The following is a 14,486-nucleotide window of genomic DNA, read 5'->3' on the forward strand; positions in this document are numbered from 1 at the left end:
TCGCAGGTCGGGAGGGCGGTCGCCGGCCCCACAGGCCGGGACGGGCCGCGCTGGCCCGGCCGCTGCCGGGAGCTGAGCGGCGGGGCGAGCCCAGGGCCGGCGTCTGCCTGTACGCGCCAGCACACAGCCCACGCTTCTCCTCCGCTCCCCCGGCGGCACAGAAACCCGGCCGCGGGTGCCAAGGCCGCCGCTCAGCGTTAACCGGGCCCGCCTCCCGCTGTACCGGCTTTGGGGCTGCCACACGCAGCGTTGCGTAAGGCTCAGCCCGGCTTCGGGCAGCTTCCCGAAGCTTCCCTGCCCTTACCAAAGATGGTGCCCGCACCCCTCCCGGAAGTGGCTAACGTCACTGCGCCCGGACGCTGGCAGCCAATGGCGCTGGCACGCTCCGGGATCACGTGTGCTGCGCCAGCCAGTCCCCGTGAGCGCGGGGAGCCGCCTGACGTCAGAGGCGTTCCTGAGGCGGGGGTGAGTTCCGGCCCTGTGCGCGCAGCGCTGCGCTGGGTCGGTTGGGACGAGCGGAGACGAGCGGCCGCGCAGGTGCGCGGGGACGGCGACGGGTGGTGGCGGAGGCGGGACAGGGTCGGAGCCGAAGCCGAGCGGCTACGGCGGCTGCCGGGCTGGGGACAAGCGGTAGGAGCTGGGCCCAAGCAGAGACCCTGGTCGAAAGCCAGTGAGGGCCCACAGGCCTGAGGCGGGTGCAGGCCGCTTCCCCGCCCCTCAGGGCTCCCGCTGGAAAGGGTGTCCTTACTCTGTGTTGCAGCACTGTCCTCACGGTGTTCCCTTACTGCTGTATTTACCAGTTTATGGGCTGGAACGTCAGTGTTTTGGTGGTTTTTAATGCTGTCGTTCGCTCTAAATTGGATTCAGAGCATCTAATGCTTCAGATTGTCTTGCTTCAAATACCAGTTTAAAAAATGATAGTTTCAGGAACAAAAATCAGGATTACAGAGTTGTCACTTTAGATTTTTGCAAACTGTCATCCCAGTGTAAAAGTGAGGTGCAGTGGCAGGAACAGGATGTGTCTCTAAAAATGCTTCCACTTATAAAGGTCAGGATTTTGTAACTGAGGCTGAAAGCAGAGTGGCTTATTCTGGCAAGAGGATTATTTTGCATTTTCACTTCTTTGCATTCTGGTTAAAACTCTGCAGGATGACCTAAATTAGACTGTGACCTTGACTGAGTGCTGTGTCCATAAAGCCAATTCGTTCTTCAAAGGATAGATTAAAACCTCTCTAAAACTTTTTCCACATTATCATGATATTTAGTCTTTTGGATTTCTTTTTACTAAAGATCTTGTAAACTCAGAGCATCTTTTTTAGTACTTATTTGGAGGGCAGAGGGCTGGTGCATTGTCATGTCTCAGAAAGGAAGTCAGTTGCCAGTGTAACTCAGACATAAGTACATAATGGGTCTTGTTGTATTTAAATATATGCAAAGTTGTATGTCCACCTGGTTTTGGGTAAGTTGTGAGAAGTCTCTGATGAAAATGGGAGATAAATTCAGGTCCAACAGAGTTAAACTGGATATTCTGGCTCTTATTACAGTAGGGATAATACCATTTCTATTGTAGTGTATAGTTGAGAATAAATCATAAGTGTACATTGATGTTCAAAAACCATGTCACAAAACAGTGAAGCATGTTTCCTTGTGCACTTGCAGGAAGGAACACAGAGTGCTACCTTATCTAAGCAACCATGCTGGCTGCAAGGCTAGTATGCCTCAGGGCATTATCATGCCAGACTATCCGCCCCACCATTACTCAAGCTTCCCCAGCTTTGAGGAACTCCAATATAAAAGCATACAGGCTATGGCAACCTAACCAGGTAAGGTAGTTCTCTTTCTAAGGGTTCCAACTGCTAATATTTTAAGGGGTTGAGTGTTTTACCAAAATAATTACTTTGTTTGGAGTACCTGTTTTTTTTAATAAGAAATGATCTCTGTTTTATTGCATTAAATCTTTCTTATCTTGTTTCTGTATCTAACAGTGTTATGCCACCAGAGTAAGAACGGGTGTAAGGCGTGGAAAAATTGGCCAGGAAATTAAAGAAGCAGCGTTTGAGCCATCTGCAGAAACAGCAATTAAAGGTAGAGTAGCTCTACTTTTAATCCCGAGAATATTTGAAACTTCTCTTAAAACTTCCTCAAAGGAATAATTTTCGTTCAACCATCAAAGAGACTGAATATTGATTCATATGTAAGTTTGCTCAGTGATCTCCTTCAAGTAGCTGGAGATAATCTCTGCGTGCTTTACTTGTAAAGTTTAAAGCTGCAAATGTGTCACCATATAGAAAAGTTACTTGTCTTCACGCTGCTATTGAGAGCTGTTCAGTCAAAAACGATTGTCTCTTAGTGGAAACTTGGCAGTATATATTAAAAAAATGCTTAAACTTGCTTTGCAACATCTGCTTTGTATAATGTTTAAAGGAGGGATCTTTCTACAGTATGTACAGTTTGCAAGAACAAAAAGTTTCTGATGCTAGAGTTATGTAAAGTGCTTTCTGGTACGTCTGGTGTGGATTGTCATTTCAGTGGATTACAAGGGGATTTTTTTTTTTTAGATAGCAGTGTTCAGCAGAACAGGCTTGTAAATGTCCTGTAATAGCATTGAATTGACAAGTGGAATATAAGTAGATTGGCTTGGTGGTCTCTTGGCTATAACACATTAGGAAAAAATGTAGTGTTAAAGTTACACAACTGAAATGAAGGTGTTTGATCTCTACTATTCAGATACAACAATATTTTGTAATTGATAATTACATTTGTAGCACTAATCCAATATGTGGCACACTGGCAGTATGTCTAAAAATCAGACAGGAGAACCTGATAGTAAATTATATGGTGTTGCCCATGAGCCTTGGAAATCCCATTTTAAACTGATCTGGATCTAGTTGCTACCAAAGAGCTCTTGAGGGAGCAAATGTAAAGTGCAGATGAATGAGAGGAAAGAGCACATTGTCTAGCTTGTCTTCTGTTTTTTGTTGAGTTGAACAGTGAAATGATATCCTAAATCAGCTGACAGGTGAACTCTTCTTTTGGAGAACCTGTTAACTGATTCTCTGTTGGAATTCCTGTCACTAAATGAAGGTCAGTAAGCCTGGCATATTACTAGCTGGCCTTGTACCTTTCATGAAGCTATATTATGTTGGCAGCCTCGATCTATGAGGTTTTTCACATGTAGCTCATTGAGAACTGGTAATGCAGTTAGCTTTGAGTGGAACTTTCAGAAAGAAGCCTAACATGGATCAGAAGAAGAAAAAGCATCCATGAGAGTGTGGATTTGTTTCTTTTCCTTTATACAGCTGATCGCGTCGGGAAATTTATTGTTGCTGGAGGAGCTGCTGTTGGCCTGGGGGCCCTGTGTTACTATGGACTGGGCATGTCCAGTGAGATCGGAGCTATTGAAAGAGCTGTGTAAGTAAGATGGCTTATTGTTTAAAGAGTGGATCTCTTTCCTCTTTATATCTGTCTCTTCTTTAGCTGATATCACCCAGCATACACAAGGCTGACATTTTTTTAAGCTCTGAACAGAAAGCTCTCGCCTCTGTGCGGGATTTTACAGCCTGTATCTGAAAGCAAAACTTAAATTAGCCAAGCTTCAATGCATATTGGCTTAAATGAGTTGCTTTGTTTTGCTAAATTTGAACTTAAGTCGTGATGAGTACATAAATATGTCTTATGAGGTGTGCCACAGGTCATTTATGAAGGTTAGTCTTCTGTAAAACCTGTCATTAAGACCACTTCACTTGGTGTTCCTGTGAGACAGTTCATTACACTTTAATACAACATGTTGGAAGGAGAATCTCCTTTGAACACACTGCTTATCTTGGCGTAAGCCCTGCTCTTATAAACATGTTTTACTTAAAACTTTGATGGTTTTGCTTTTTGGCCAACAAAAAGCCAACTGCAATGGTAAAACCACATAGGTACCTAGATTTAAAGGGTGGTTAGTGGTAAGCATGGGCTTGGGAGAAATGAATGCTGAAGACATTTGCTTTCACTTACTCTGCATTTATATTTGGAAGCAATGATCCATACTCGTATTGAATGCTTGCTACTTGTATCTGAGCAACTTTTTTGTTGATAAAACTATCTGTAATTTTTTTTTCTCCACAAACCTTGAAGTAATGAGTCAGAACAATAAAGGGGAGAAAATATGTACTGTATACTTGGTGTTAGCAGGGAAAGCTTCCTGTCCATAGTATGATGAAATGGTACTGCAATAACACTTACTCCCAACCAGATATGTTGCTATTTTTAGAGCTCTCAAAATGATGTTCGTGTCTTGTGATGTCAGGTAATCATGTGCCCTGTGACAATTTGTGAGTTGCTCACCAGACTACTTAGTGCCCAGTACATCATCTGTGGACGTTTTCCCTTAAACCAGTTTGTTATATGTACACAAGTCTTTATTTTTTCCACTGTTAAAAAGTATTATCTGTAATTTGCAGTGTTTCTAGAGAGCTGTGTCACTTTAGACCAGCAAGATTTAAAAGTTCAGCTCCGTGTGTAAACTCATGGTAGAAGTTGCTGGACCGCAGAATTATTATGAAACTTCCCTTACACCGATAGCTATGAGTACATTTGTCAGCCTGATGTGTTTTCAGTTGGTCTTCATTCCAGCACTGGGAATTTCACAGCTATGTGTGACTGCTTACTTTTCAGTATTTGGCCACAGTATGTGAAGGACAGAATTCGCACCACGTACATGTACTTTGCGGGGAGCATCGGCTTGACGGCACTGTCTGCTGTGGCAGTGAGCAGATCTCCAGCACTCATGAGCCTTATGACAAAAGGCTCCTGGCTGGTAAGCTTATGTTATAAAAATTAAAAAAAATAGAAATAAAAAAGACCTCAGCTGTGGTGATTGATAAGAAAAAAGTGAAGTGTAAACTGCTTGGTGAAAAGTTAAAGCGAATCTTCACTTGCGTTAGTGTCCTTACCTGTAAAGACTCCTTAACATCCTAATGATGTTTTGTGATTTAAGATTTGATGGTTCTAATTACATACTGACATGCACCTTCTATATGTCTTGGGTAGTTTTTCAGAGACAAACTACATGAGAAAAAGACTACTATGCTATCCTTAACAACTATATGCAAGGAAGAAGCTGTTATAAATAGACATCTGAGACTATTGACACAATTTATGTTGCTTTCTAAAAATGGAAATTGAGGTCCCTATGCATTCATACTACCTATACTCTTCAGTATAGCTCTTTGAAAGCTATCTTGTTTTTGCCAAGGCTGAAACAATACTGGTAGTCTGCTATCAAAATGTACCTGCTTGGTACATATTCAGTGTGTTAAGTGGAGTGGAACAATAATAGTTAAATGCCAACACCTACATCATTTTATGGAGATTAATTTAATAATACATCCTTGGTAATAATCCAAAGTTGTACATTTCTGACTGGTTTGCCAGCTGGTTGATGATTCTGCTCAGAATGGTCTGGGAGAGGAGACAGTAAGTTTTAAAAACCATTGGTAGCAGAAGCACCTCAGCTGAGTATTAGCTTTGAGTGGAGAAACATAGAGGAAAAAAGCAAGGCTAATATTTCAGTTACTTTAATGAGGATCAGGGACAGAACCATACATTTTCCTTCTTGTACCTTACACCACTAAGATGTTCTTCTTGTTGCTATCTTCTTGCTAATCCTGAATTCCTAGAAGTAAAATGAGAAATAACTTCATGTAAGGATCTGCAAAGATTTGACTGTAACCTCACAGGAGCAAAATTGACAAATACTCCAGTTATAAATTAAGTTGTTCTTCTCAGAATTACACTATTGACTTGTAGATTAAGAGGCTAGAACAGAGACCATATATCCTAATGGTAACTTGAGCTGTGTAATGTTTTTACAGGCAATAGGTGCGACTTTTGCAGCCATGATTGGTGCTGGAATGTTGGTCAGGTCTATATCATATGAAAACAGTCCTGCAGCTAAACATTTGGCATGGATGATGCATTCAGGTAAGTGATTTTGTTGTTCATTGTAGAGATGTCTGTGCTTCAGTGTGACCAGATTCTTACTTTAACAAAAGATAGACTCTAAAGTAAGTTTTTATATCCTGCTGTAGGAGAGCTTTGGTTTTTCAGAAACAAATGAGAACTCCTAAATGTCAGGAAGACTTTTTAAGTGTCCTTAATAGAACTCTCAATATTTGTAATCTTCTAGAAGTTCTGTTCCAGTTAAACTTGAGCTACAGTGGATAGAAGCTGGTTTCGTGACTCCTTTCTGATACTATGGCTTCTGTAAGCTCTGTTGCTTACACTTAACCATTCTTCAGCTGTACAGAAGAAGAGAGTATATGAAAACTTGAATAAGTTTTTTAGTATTAAACTGCAGCTTCTTAGATACACGTTCCCATCAGGTATGTTAGCTGTGAGAACAGATCAGTTTCTCACTGATGATACCCACTTCAAGAAACAGTGGATATCATTCTTTGAAAGTGTTTTCCCAGAAAAAAATATTATTCAAGGCAGATATGTGGTTGTTAGGCATTGGAGTTATATTTGTCTCTTGAACTATCATTTCTACCAAGAAATTGTGTTAATTTTAGTGGTTGTTATGAAGTTAAACAACTTGATGTTATATTAATGGACTAGATAGAGGTTTTATACAAGACTTTTATCAAGAAGTCTCATTTACTTGCATAACTAATAGTAGCAAAAATCTCATTCTTTTCAGTGTTTAGTGCACCTATGGCTATTATATAGTTGATTAGTCCATGCTAAGTGTCTATTGTCAGCTCTGTTTTGAACAGATCAATATGTTGACTTTTGTTAGTCTTTGTTCCAAAGACCAGCTCCCTGAAGTACTGCCCTGAGCTAGATAAATGTAGGTCATGGAATTTTAAGGTCGCCAATTTATTGTGCTCCCTTCTAGATAGTGTCACAATCAAGTGCCTTGGTATTTGTCCTTCTAGTAGATGAGTTTGAGCCATGTTATCTGACTGAAGAGGGAGGAAGCCTGGCAGGTGTTTTCAGTAGAACTGTTCCAAATCTTACAGGTATTGTTTTGTTTTCTTTGGATAGGTGTGATGGGTGCAGTGGTGGCTCCCCTGGCCTTCTTGGGTGGTCCTTTGCTGATCAGAGCTGCGTGGTACACCGCTGGGATCGTCGGAGGGCTCTCAACTGTGGCCATGTGTGCTCCAAGTGAAAAATTTCTGAACATGGGAGCACCCCTTGGAATAGGCTTAGGCTTTGTTCTTGCCTCTTCAATTGGTAAAGTACTGTTTTAATATTGCCAGGTAAAATAGGTTATAAAATTGTGCTGCTAAGATGCAGCTCACACCTAATTGCAGACTGGTCTCTCCAGCTAAGATTTGCCTTAAACAGCCCTTACAACTCTAGCACAGCAGAAAATACTCCTTTAAATTTGTTGAAAACAAACAGTAAATGTGACTGTAGTTCTTGATCCACTTATTCTTCTCCCTGATGTGTTTTTGAGCATTGTTTAGTCCTAGGGACAGAAGTACTTTCACATTAAAGTATTCGTGATTCCTCAGAGTGTTAGTGGATCAGGTGTTTGACATCTTCAGCTTGTGTATTAAAGCCCTTGGTATCAAAAAATGCACCACAAATTGAGAATTGAACACTCGGCAAAAAACCTGTGCTGCCGTAACCGAAGTTTGACCCAACTCAATATCAGATACACATAGTAGCTTTCTTAAACGCTATTATCTGTTCCTCCCCAGGATCCATGTTCTTGCCTCCTACTTCTGCTTTTGGTGCTGGCCTGTATTCAGTAGCTGTTTATGGTGGGCTGGTCCTCTTTGGCATGTTCCTGCTCTATGATACGCAGCACGTTATCAGGCGGGCGGAAACAATTCCCTATTACGGCGTAACAAAATACGATCCCATCAATGCGTAAGTACTCGGTGTTAACACAGCTCATCTCCTTGTCTTTGTAAGGATTTGCTTCAAGCTATATCAAAGCATACTTTGAAAACAGACAGATCTTTTGTTTACTGTTCCAAAGTGTATTGCTGTTAAATGTGAAGAATCAAAGGGTTTTAAAATGCAATATGAAAATAGCTAGTGGAATTAAAACTGAAACCATCTGCCTGAAATAAGAGAAATAAGGTTGAATGCGGGGTGTCACATGGCTTCCAGCTGTACTTTGTAGAAAGTGGTTTTGTTTTCTAAAGCGGTACTGGGAAAATTTATGGCTGCTTTATGAAAATACATGTTAACATTTTTTTTCTCTCAGCTGATATTAACTCAGGCAATATTCACTAGTCATCACTAAATTAAAAAAGCTTCATCAGTGTGATAGAGAAAGAAGGATTAATTGACTGTTGGTACAGACCATGTCTGGCCATCAGGCAGCTCGGTTTTAAGTATTGTCTGTCTGATCTTAGGTGAATGGTTAACCTCCTTGGTTCTGGTTTCTTAAAATAATACTGACCTGCTTGAAAATTCTTGAAGGTAAACAGCTAAAAGTACAGCATAAAAGAAGCTCTCTAATGTATGAGAACAGTATGTTGTCTCAAGACTTCTGTAAATAATTGCTGCTGGAGGAGATGGTAGAACAAAAATATGGGGGGATGTGGGGATGACATCTCAGACACTGACAACAATCACAGTTGGGCTTTGTTACAGGTGCTTCATGAAGGCTTTTAAAAATACCTAATGATGTGAAACACTAAATAATACTATTCTTGTTCAACAATACTAACTTTGATTTCCTGTTTCCCAGGTGCATGGGTATCTACACAGATACGCTGAACATCTTCATTCGGGTGGCCACCATGCTGGCGGGTGGTGGAGGTGGCAGGAGGAAGTAAACTGAGACTCCTTTTTGCAGCTGTCTGACAGCCTCCTCAGAGCACATGCTAAATAAAAGTTCATGATGACAGACAGTAGTGCTGCAAGTCAGAAGTTTAAAGCATTTCAGCTTATTGTTTCAGTGCAATGCAATTCAGACTTAATAGTTTTTCTTCAAACACTTTCCAGCTCTGTGTTTAAAATAAATGTGAACTGCTTCTAATTGTACATTATTTTGGGAAAGTAAATTATTTTTAATATATGAGTACAATAGCCTTATCTGCTATTTAATGGGTTTGACAGCAGTTCAATACTTCCTTTTTTTTTTTACTGTTACTGCATAGTAAAGGAAGTAATTTTCAACCTTGTATCCTATGTGCAGATAAGGGCAGAAGCCACTTCATTAAATGCTTTTGAGATGCATCAGTTTTCAGTTAAGACTGCATAAATGCTATTTTAGGGACACATTAAGAAGAAGTTAACAAATTGGATATGGCAGTAAATGCAATAATGACTTCTACCTGAGCAGAAACTTAGAGAAGTTTAAGCAGTTGGGAGAAACACATTGGATTTGACAGGTGAGGTGACCAAAAAGTATGGAGGAGACAAGATGAGGAGACTATGCAGCATTTGTCCTGTAGGAGCTTCAGTCTCTTTCAGGAGTGCACGTGAACACTCGTTGCTTTAATGTTGACTGGATATAATAGATATATTCTTTTGATACTAGATTTATCCAGCTGTTGAACAACAGTAGAGTTGTGTCTGTCTTCCAGTGACTAAATTACAGTAGTGCAGGTGAAGCATCCTTCAGAAGAGCTTCTTGTGCTCATCTCTTACAACCTTGTGCAATTGGCGTAGAAAGAGAGAATTGAGAGTGGCCTGCTGTAAACCCAAGTATCATAAATTGATCATTGTAAGCTTTAGTCTGTTTCTAATTCTCCAAATTGTTATGTTTAGCTTGTCTAAAATGTTCTCTATCAGTGAATTTGATTTAACATTTAAGAAATGTGTACTTGCCAGACTCTGTTGCTATAGATTGGAATAAAAGGTGAGTTCTTTGGCGCAAGAAAATTTTGAGCTCATGTCCACAATTCAGACTTTCAGTTTCTGGTAAATGTGCTGTTTATGTATTGACTTACAGAAAATAAAATTCTAGCCTCACAAGTTGACTACTCTCACTTTCCCCGTGAAGAAAAATACCGTGAAGTATTTTTTCTGTGTACAATTTCCTCCGTAAGAGTGCGTATTCCTCTGAAAAAAAATCTGGTTTCCAGTTTCACTGGCTAGCATCTTTTTGGGGATATTTCCCACATGAAAGATGCTTATCTACATTTGCTTCAAGTAGTTCCATTAGTATAACCTGTTGGCGACTGACTACAGCCAGTGCTGCTTTGATGACTGTCATACACTAGTATTTTTAGTCTCTTCAATCATAGGGAAGAAACAGCAGATAGTGAAGAAGTTTGTTGTAACTCCTTTGTGCCCAAGGATTATATGGTACAATCTAGTTCCTGGCGCTATAACAACTGAAAGTACTTGGAATAAGTCTTTGGATCATGTCAAGTGTAAGTAACCTGTTAGAGGGCTTTATCTTTTTAAGTAATTTTATGTGCTTAATTTCTACATGCTGTAGCTGAACACAACAGTGTGCTTGTCTTCAAATTCTCAAGTCTCCAGGGAGCTGTATTAGAACAAAATTCTTTGTGCCTGTAATAAAAGCAAACTTGGGCAAAACTCCTTTTGTCTAGATTCTGAGGAGAAAGTTGAGTTGACTATGAACCAAATGAGAGATCCTGGATTGTTTGAAATGCTAAGGTATAGAACACAGCGCTCTACTTAAGGGAGGTGCTTGCATGGAAAGTGAGGCCAGCAGGAAGGCCTGATAACCTTTTAAGAACAAACACACCAAATAGTGCCTGAGGAGGCATGAGTGCCCGTTTGTACTGTTCTAAAAAGAAGTGGTTTAATTCGGTGGTTGGGATTATACCAGCAGGAAAACATGCTGTCTAGTGTGGACCTCCTACTCTAGAAAATCCAGGGGAGTTGGATGAGATATTTCAAAGTTCCTTCTAACCCTTGAGATTCTGTGAGTCTTTACATTTGAAGTGCTGGTTAAAAAATTAAGACAGCTCTAATCTGGGAAGTCTAAAATGTGGTAGTTTGATAGGCACAAGTGCAGGTGCCCATTTTTCAGGGAGAGCATCTGTCTGGGAGGTCATACTGGCTCACTGTCAGGATACTCCTGGAATGCAAACAACTTGAAAAGCTTTCTAAAAGTAAAAAACATTGTTTAGATTTATCAATAGTGCTTATTAAGGTGCAGTTACTGTAAACAAATTTTTAGGGGTTGGTTTGGGCTTTTCCCTGTATTGTCTAATTGTAAAATTTGAGGGATTCTTTTAAATAGGTATTAGGATCCATTAACTATGCCTTGCTCAGCAGCTGAATACGGTTGAGGATGAACTCTCCTTCTAAACACTGAATACTTTCGAAAGGAAACCAATTTTCCATGGTGCTGAGTATTTGGGGTTTTTTGCACTTGCCAGAGAGAAAGTAGATGAACTCTCAAGATTGCACTCTTCACAGAGTTGTCGCATCTGGAAGTGGCCCACTAATAAAAGATTCATTAGTCTTTTGTCAAAAGCTGGTGCCATTCTAAGGAGTATCTACGTTTTTATATGTCCCGTTTCCCACCGGTTTCTTACAAGATTTCTGTTTTTTTCTGTAGCTTTCCAAAGCCTTTAATGTGAGGAGCAGCAGTTTGTCTGGTAGCTGTAGGCTTCTAAACAGTGTATCAAAACAAAGCAAGGCTTCAGTCCAAAAACGTTTACATTGGCTGCAGTGCTGGGTGTACTATGTGTGAGGGAAATGTTTTGTGGTAATCTGGTGTTCTAGTTCAAGCATGATGTGATTTGGGAAACTGCTTTTGACAGCTAATCTGCTAGAGCTCACACCTCCATGAAGGGGTGATGAGAGGAACTGTGTAACCTTGTTACAGAAGCAGATCTCTTTCCTCTGTGTCACTTTTTCTCCCAGAGTCGGGAAAAACACAAGCACCTAATCAGGGAGTGCCATCACTCTTGCCATTTACCATGGCTCTAAAAGATTTGTCCATTTTTCGCTTTCTCAGCTGCTACTTGCCTTTGGTTTTTCCTTCTTTCAGAAAGATGGTGGAAGAATACAGGACACTATTTGGTCTTTCATACAAAATAAGCAGTATGGTTGCACAATGCTTATTCCAGATAACTTAGTAGGAGGAAGTGGTACAATGCCCAATGTCTGGGCGGGCATCTCACTCATCATTTTCCTGATAAGGAGCTTAAATCATCTGGCAAGCCTCAAAAGCAGAAAATACTGTGCAGCTGTCAGCCTCCAGGGCTTCTGGAAAGATTTTATGGTTCCTCTGCATATTGATCTCTTTGTTTATCTAAACTGTATTTACTGATCTGACAGGAGGTGGGTTCAGGGACAGCAGAGGGAGTTTGTGCTTCTGAGTAGGTATAAACGCTGTTCCTCTGCTGCTGTGGCCTCTTCCTGGTTCTTCTCTACAATGTGGATATGCTGATCATTTTACACAACCAAAAGAAGCTGCTAATAGGAAGTCCAGAACTTGAACTAAGGTGTTTAGAGGCTAAGGCTGTCTGCATTTCTATAATATGAGTTTCAACTTGTTCCTGCAGAGACACATTTGTCTGAGGAGAACGTTCCTTGTTTGATTTAGTGTCACCTCCTTGTGTGAGCTTGCACAAGCTGAAATCTCATGATCCAATTCACTGGGCACTATTTCAATGCAATGAACAAAATCTGTCACCCAAAGTATTTATGCTCATCTTAGTAGTATTTATGTTACTAGGAAGGAGTGGAAGGAGAAACACATACTCCATCTCAGTAAGAGACATAAATGGTAGTAGAGTAAGTTTTTGTTTCAGCTCAGCTTGTATTTCTTCTTATTCTCTTAGGATTCAAATATAATTTGCAAGTGTATCTGAAATTTGGTTTCCTTACATTGTCTTGGGTGTGGGGAGGAATCTGGTAAATTACTCTTTTTTGGTGTTGGACCACTAGCAATAAGTAGGAATACAGAATTATTAACAAGATTGCTCATTCATACAAAACCCCAATCCACTGTCTTTCCGTTAAAGCTTAGCACCTGTGTGCAAGTTGGTGGAAAGAAAGGCCTTACGTTAGTGTTAAAGATTGGTTCAGAAGCTTAATGGCAGTGTCTGCAAAAGCAAACCAACTGCTGGCAAAACAAGGTGAAGGACTTAGCAAAGAGAACAGATCTTTTTGAAGCTATTCCCATTCATCATTGGCAGAGGAGAGATGGTTACATCTAAAAGTCATCACTCTGACGTGTTGGGGATGTGTGACACATTCGTGTTTCTAAAGTGTGTCACTTCTGCGTTATACTTGTGCTCAGACACTGTTTCTGCTTGGTAAGATGGCGGTGGGTGAATGCTGGGTTAATGACTGATGTCAGAGCCTTGTGCCAGCAGGTTGTTTGCCTTTGTAGCAGCTGGCCTTCCAGTGCCAGATGACAGGTCTGAACAGCCATCCTCACTGAGGGTTGCCACAGAGTGCTGTACTCAGCTTCATGTCTTCATGTTCCTGCCTCCACTTTCTTACTGTGAATAAAGATCACTGGAATATTTGAATATTGAAAGAAAAATCCAGTTCTTACCAAAATGTAAGGGTTATGGGAAGACCCGTTTTTGTTTCCCAAAAATGAGTCCATGTCAAAATTTGAAGTGAATTTATGCCAACTGTCTTTAAATTCGAAGTGTGCTACTGGAGATCATTTCTCAGAGAAAAAATGAGCTGCCTTGAAAATTATTATCAAATGTTGAAGAGTTAAAAAATATGTCTCGCTCTGTAATGTGAGCAGAAATAGGGAAGGATCATCTTTGTCATTTGAAGAGCAATGCAAGTTGTAGAAAGGTACCAGGGATACCAAGTGTTAGTGTTTTATAGGTGTACTGGGATGTCACAGAAACTTAAGGGTTGGAAGGGACCTCGAAAGATCATCTAGTCCAAACCCCCTGCCAGAGCAGGACCACCTAGAGTAGGTTTCATAAAGGCGAGTGCTTATTACCTCACAGCTTCCAGCAGTGTTAGAGGTGGAACAAGCTGGATGTTTGCAAAGCTATGTCATGTTGTGCTGTGCAAACTGAAAACACGTGTGTGGGTCAGGACTGTCTGCCTTGCACAGACCAGCTGACTCTGAAGAACCTGTTCTTGGGGAAATAACTGATTGTTATATGCTAGTTAACAAAGTGAAGTAAATTATTAAAAAAATGTGCAGTTGCTTATTTAGATCATGATGTAAAGTAGAATTACTTGAAACATTACGGAAATCCGTCGGAGGATCAGCTGTAGTCTTATTTAGGGTCATATTTGAATTTAATTACAGGATTTAATTGCCTTGTGTTTAATGGTCTTTGGTGCACACAACAAAACAAGGACTTGCTGTAAAAGGTGGGAGAATCTTTAGCCATATTCTGTTTTACATATCACTGAGTCATGCCTGGGCTTGCCAAAAATCCCACTGAGTTTTATGGTCACAGTTAGGTGTGCCAGTTGTCCTTTGCATATACATCAGTAGCAGCACAGAAGCCCTGAGGAGAGGAAGGAAGTGGAAAATGAGTGGAGCGTGAGAATGGAGCTGAATGTGCTTTCAAGAACAGCGGTTACAGGAGTAGCTAGAGTGTGTTGGAGAG

The 14,486-nt window shown here is 40.7% G+C and overlaps 1 protein-coding gene across 2 annotated transcripts; it reads left to right on the forward strand.

Moving 5' to 3' along the window:
* Window positions 1-449: 449 nt before the first annotated feature.
* GHITM (growth hormone inducible transmembrane protein) lies at window positions 450-9,933 on the forward strand. Of its 2 annotated transcripts, none has more exons than XM_062001638.1 (9): window positions 450-537; window positions 1,660-1,823; window positions 1,986-2,085; window positions 3,300-3,411; window positions 4,663-4,804; window positions 5,862-5,970; window positions 7,036-7,224; window positions 7,698-7,869; window positions 8,702-9,933. In XM_062001638.1, the coding sequence occupies exons 2-9, from the start codon at window positions 1,695-1,697 to the stop codon at window positions 8,787-8,789; spliced, it is 1,041 nt and encodes a 346-aa protein (XP_061857622.1). In that variant the 5' UTR covers window positions 450-537; window positions 1,660-1,694; the 3' UTR covers window positions 8,790-9,933. The 2 variants fall into 2 exon arrangements, with proteins under 2 accessions (XP_061857622.1, XP_061857623.1); XM_062001639.1 differs by lacking the exon at window positions 450-537 and adding an exon at window positions 541-630.
* Window positions 9,934-14,486: the final 4,553 nt, after the last annotated feature.

Source organism: Colius striatus, chromosome 8 (assembly GCF_028858725.1).
Source record: "Colius striatus isolate bColStr4 chromosome 8, bColStr4.1.hap1, whole genome shotgun sequence".
Taxonomy (NCBI): Eukaryota; Metazoa; Chordata; class Aves; order Coliiformes; family Coliidae; genus Colius; species Colius striatus.